We start from the raw sequence: 5,148 nt of genomic DNA on the forward strand, positions 1-5,148 counted from the left end.
CGTCCTTCCGTTCACAAAACGTTAATTTTTGCCGTTAGCTTATATCACACGCATAACATGTGGGGGTAATTAAGTCTTTTGATACCCCCATATGTTATGCACGTTATACAAGCTAACGGCACAAATTAACGTTTTGTGAACGGAAGGACGATGGATGTATACAACAAATACTACATGGACGAGGAAAGTAAAAAAAAAAAAGGTATAAGGATGACGGATGTAATTTGTGGTAAACCAAGGAACTAGGAGCGTAATTATGTCTAAAAGCTACTGACTCCGAAAACCTTCTTTTTGTTCTTCCTACACTACACCCATGAGTTCAAATTTGAAACCCACTTATAAATATTTCACTTTAGATCTAACCATATCACCAAATCACGATTTTTGACGTCAAATTTAATTCTTGGTTCAAAAGTTTCGCCTTTTGGTACCCAATTCTGTTAGGGTTTCGCATGTAACGAGTGATGGAATTCACCGAACCTTTTAAGCAGACTGGTCCATGTTGTTTTTCCCCAAATTCTAGGTATATTGCTGTTGCTGTGGATTACCGGCTTGTGATTCGTGATGTTTTTACTTTTAAGGTATTTTCGTTCAAAATTAATTGTTTGAATTCTTATTGAAGCATGTTATTATTATTATTATTATTATTATTATTTTTTTTTCTTTCTAATTTTGTTTCATGATGAGTATTAATCATGCTAAATTTCTAGCTACATTTTGATTAATTCACGTAGAATAATAATCTGATCTTAATAAAAATTTTAATTTTTGCTTAAATCGAGAATAAAAATTCAAAATTGCTGCATTTTTAGTTCCAGAAAGGTGAAATTGAGAGTCCAAGAGTAGTCAATTTTTAGCATTTTGTAGCTTTGACTATTTTAGTGTGTGTTCAAGACTTCAAGGAGAAATTGTTGAAAAACTTTAGAATAATCTGATTCCCTCTTTACATGGGAAAGAAATCTTAAGCTGGGTCAATTTCAAATTGACCCATATAGGTGACCCTTTTTCTATTTTATCATGACTTGTTAGTTATAGAACATAATCCAAAAATCAACCGTTTGTAACTAAATGGGTGAAAAATAGAACAGAATTCGAAGCCTGAATGCCTGACATGTTTAGATCTAACAATTCCCCAAAATGTACTATGGTGGTTTCTTAGTTTTCATTAGTATGTTTTTTTATAAATAATTGAAGTTCTAAATATCAACATTCATGTTGTTTACAATGATCTAGGTTGTTCAATTATTCTCTTGTATGGATAAGATTAGTTACATCGAATGGGCACTCGATTCAGAATACATACTATGTGGATTATACAAAAAGCCTATGATACAAGCCTGGTCATTAGCACAACCCGAATGGACATGCAAAATCGACGAAGGTCCAGCTGGGATTGCGTACGCCAGGTGGAGCCCAGATAGTCGCCATATTCTCACTACCTCCGAGTTTCAGTTACGGTTAACCGTTTGGTCACTTTTAAATACTGCATGTACACATGTGCAGTGGCCAAAACATACCTCTAAAGGAGTTTCTTTCACTAAAGATGGAAGCTTTGTTGCAATATGCACCAGACGTGATTGCAAAGATTACGTAAACTTAATATCTTGTCAATCATGGGAAATTATGGGTGTTTTTGCTGTTGATACGTTAGATTTGGCTGATCTTGAATGGTCACCAGATGATACTGCAATTGTGATATGGGATTCTCCTCTTGAATACAAGGTTTGGAAATTTTTTTAGCTTTTTCAGTTTTCAATTTTTAAACTGTAAAGTGTGGTATTTGGTCAAGGTTGCCAAAATCACTACTCGGGGAGTACTCAGTCGGCACTTTTTAGGGAGTACTCGGGTGTTGACTAAGTTTGACTTTGACTGATTTTGACATGATTTTTGCCCGATTTTCTCAGTAATCCCAAGTTTTGGCTGAGTTTTTACCGAATTTTGACCGATTTTCCGAGTTGACCAAGATTTGACCGAGTACTCCCCGAGTTGCAGAAACCGAGTACTCGCCGAGTAATTATGAGTTCTGCAACACTGAATTTGGCTAACGTTTAGATGCCTAATTCTTTGTGTAGGTTCTGATATACTCTTTAGATGGAAGGTGTCTATCAAAATATCAAGCATATGAAAGTGGATTGGGTGTAAAAAGTGTATCTTGGTCTCCTAATGGCCAGTCTTTAGCAGTTGGTAGTTATGATCAGATGTTAAGAGTTCTAAATCACCTAACTTGGAAAGTATTCGCCGAATTTATGCATCTATCTAGTGTAAGGGCTCCTTGTTCTGCTGCCGTTTTTAAGGTATTTTGCTTACTTTATTCAATAGTTGACATATCACGTAAATACAAGTTTTCTACTAAGTATCACATACCTGAAAATTGCCGTTAATAAAGTTAGAATGCGAAAAGTTGTGGAACACACTTATGTTTCCAATTCATTATAATGCTAAGTAGCTGCATATGGATTGAAATATTGTTGGAATAAAAATAAGGTTATATGCTTAAGAGGTGGCCAGATGGGTGGGTAGGGACTTGGGAGCGTTGGGTAACTAGTTAAAATGGAATTTTTTAGTACGGGTTCAAATGGGTGATTCAGTCTGAGTTGACTCTCAAATCGCCGTATGTGCATTCTTTATTTGCTGAGTTGACCCTCAGATAAAAGTACTAGTACACAATAGTCCAATTTAAAATAATCTAGGAACAATAGACTTGGGATACTCTTGGGCTCTTGGCTCGTTTTTTCTAGCTAATCTGACCTACTTGAGATAAAACAAAAACCGAACTAACCCATTTATGAGTAAAGGGGTACAGTTTGCCACATGTAAGTCTTATGGTACATTGAGTGTATTGATTTCTATAATAAAATTCAAACATTATTTTACATATTTCAGGAAGTTGATGAGCCCCTACAGCTGGATATGTCCGACTTCTCTTTAAACGATGATTTTACTCAACACAATTCCGGTAAACACCAGTATCTTTTTTTATTATTATTATTTCTGCCATATGTTTCGATGTATAATATAAATATAAATATAATACCTTGGTATAAAACACCGCACCTAAGTACGCCTATAAGGCGTTAGGCCCTATGAGGCAGTGGGAAGAGCACTTTATTTTTTTCTATGTGGATGGATTGAAATTGCCACCATATGTGAGTTCTGTTTATAGTTTACCTCTAATGCTCAGTGCTCTCATATGGTTGTTAAGTATTCTAATTCAAGCTTGTTTCCTCTTACTTAGTAAACCAATCTTCTGTTTTGTTGTTATGATTTAGATTTTGCTAATGTTTTTGCTTAATTTTTGAAATAATTTGCCTTGTACTGAATTCATCTACTGTATTAAATTCTTTTCTTCTTCTTCTTCTTCTTCTTTATTATATTTGTGTGTGTGGTTGCAGAATTTGGTCCACAAGGAGTCGTCGAAGTTAGATACGATGTTATGGAATTGCCCATCACCCTGCCTTTCCAAAAGCCTCCAGCCGACAAGCCTAACCCTAAGCAAGGAATTGGTAAGCTTCTAGTGGTAAAATTTTTAATAACAATTAACAAAGATTTCAACATTTCTATTTACGGAAAGCTTTTTTGATCTAAATTGATGTATGTGTCCAATATCATCATGGAAACCAAATGGTGCTATTGATGGAGGTAAAGAGGTTCTTTTATTTCGTCATAATTGAAAAATATTTAACTTTTCACTTCAATCTTATGGAGTTATGGGCGACAGTTTTATATATATATATATATATATATATATATATATATATATATATATATATATATATATATATATATAAAACTGTCGCCCATAACTCCATAAGATTGAAGTGAAAAGTTATATATATATTGGAAGGCACTCATTATATATTGATGGTTTGATTTGGGTTGTGTTTTCTCTCTAGCAGGTTAAACGGGTAACATTGAAATGCTTAGCTTAATATGAAATGGGTCAAATGGCTTGAAAGTCGTCCATTTTGTAGTTTATGGCATAAACCTCTTAAACAATCTTATTCAAAAAGTTGCATATAAAAACTTATGGTAATCATATTTGACCCATTTACTTTCAAATATGTTTAATTCAGTTATTCTTTAACTGTAATTAGTTTTAGTTAATGAAACAGGTCGAAACTCAGAAGTCTCCTAAAGTGTATTCATAATGCATAAAATATTCTAAATGAATTTAGTCAAAAACTTAAATCATGGAACTTTTATTAATGCATTTAACACACTAATTATTAAAAAAAAGTGTTTTGTGTCAACCTAACCCCAAGTGTAATGTGTATCAAAGGATAAAGTGTTTCAACTCGTGACTCGCCCCACCCATCTTGTCACCTTTGTTTTGAAGCTTTCAACTTGCATTACAACTCTAATTTAATGATATTGCAGGCATCCTGTCTTGGAGCAAAGACAATCAATATATCTGCACTCGCAACGACAGTATGCCAACCGTTTTATGGATATGGGACATGAACCGTCTTGAACTTGCTGCCATTTTGGTGCAGAAAGACCCTATTCGGGCTGCAGCCTGGGACCCAACATGCACTAGACTAGTTCTGTGCACCGGGACCTCTCACTTGTACATGTGGACCCCATCGGGTGCGTATTGTGTGAATGTTCCACTGCCACATTTTTCAGTTATTGATCTAAAGTGGGATTTTAATGGCAGCTGTCTTCTACTCAAAGATAAAGAGTCGTTTTGTTGTGCCGCTGTTCCTTTGCTAGTTGATGACTCTAACAGTGATTATAGTTCGGATGATTAAGGTAATATTATTAGTGGTTAGAGAGAGTTTTGTATATGTAAAATATCTTGTAATTCTAATTCTATTTATTATTGAGAGATTTAAAGACACCATTGCACTAGAGAATTGTGTGCATTGTGACATGTTACAGTGAAAGGCTGATGATTTTATGATTGTTGTTTAACTGAAGAATATTGTGTTCTGTGATATGTCATGTTAATTTTTGTGTGTGCTGATTTAATGATTGTTGAGTCTTGTACTGGGTCTTGAAATACCGCCGAGCAGCTCTCCCTATGAGTTATGAGTATAGCTCGAGACATTAAGTGGTTGATTGGGTCACATCTTGTCACAATATGAACTATGAAGGACATGAGACGCAACTTTTGAGGGAAAACTTCGATTTCATGTTTCTTTAACC

General features: G+C 34.7%; 1 protein-coding gene across 1 annotated transcript; it reads left to right on the forward strand.

The window, feature by feature from the left end:
- The first annotated feature begins 331 nt into the window (after nt 1-331).
- Nucleotides 332-4,922, forward strand: LOC139893446 (uncharacterized). The gene is made up of 6 exons (XM_071876609.1): nt 332-581; nt 1,234-1,722; nt 2,073-2,294; nt 2,884-2,956; nt 3,393-3,503; nt 4,378-4,922. Exons 1-6 carry the CDS (start codon nt 465-467, stop codon nt 4,749-4,751), a joined length of 1,386 nt encoding a protein of 461 aa, XP_071732710.1. The 5' UTR covers nt 332-464; the 3' UTR covers nt 4,752-4,922.
- Nucleotides 4,923-5,148: the final 226 nt, after the last annotated feature.

This window comes from Rutidosis leptorrhynchoides, chromosome 2, assembly GCF_046630445.1.
Source record: "Rutidosis leptorrhynchoides isolate AG116_Rl617_1_P2 chromosome 2, CSIRO_AGI_Rlap_v1, whole genome shotgun sequence".
Classification (NCBI taxonomy): Eukaryota; Viridiplantae; Streptophyta; class Magnoliopsida; order Asterales; family Asteraceae; genus Rutidosis; species Rutidosis leptorrhynchoides.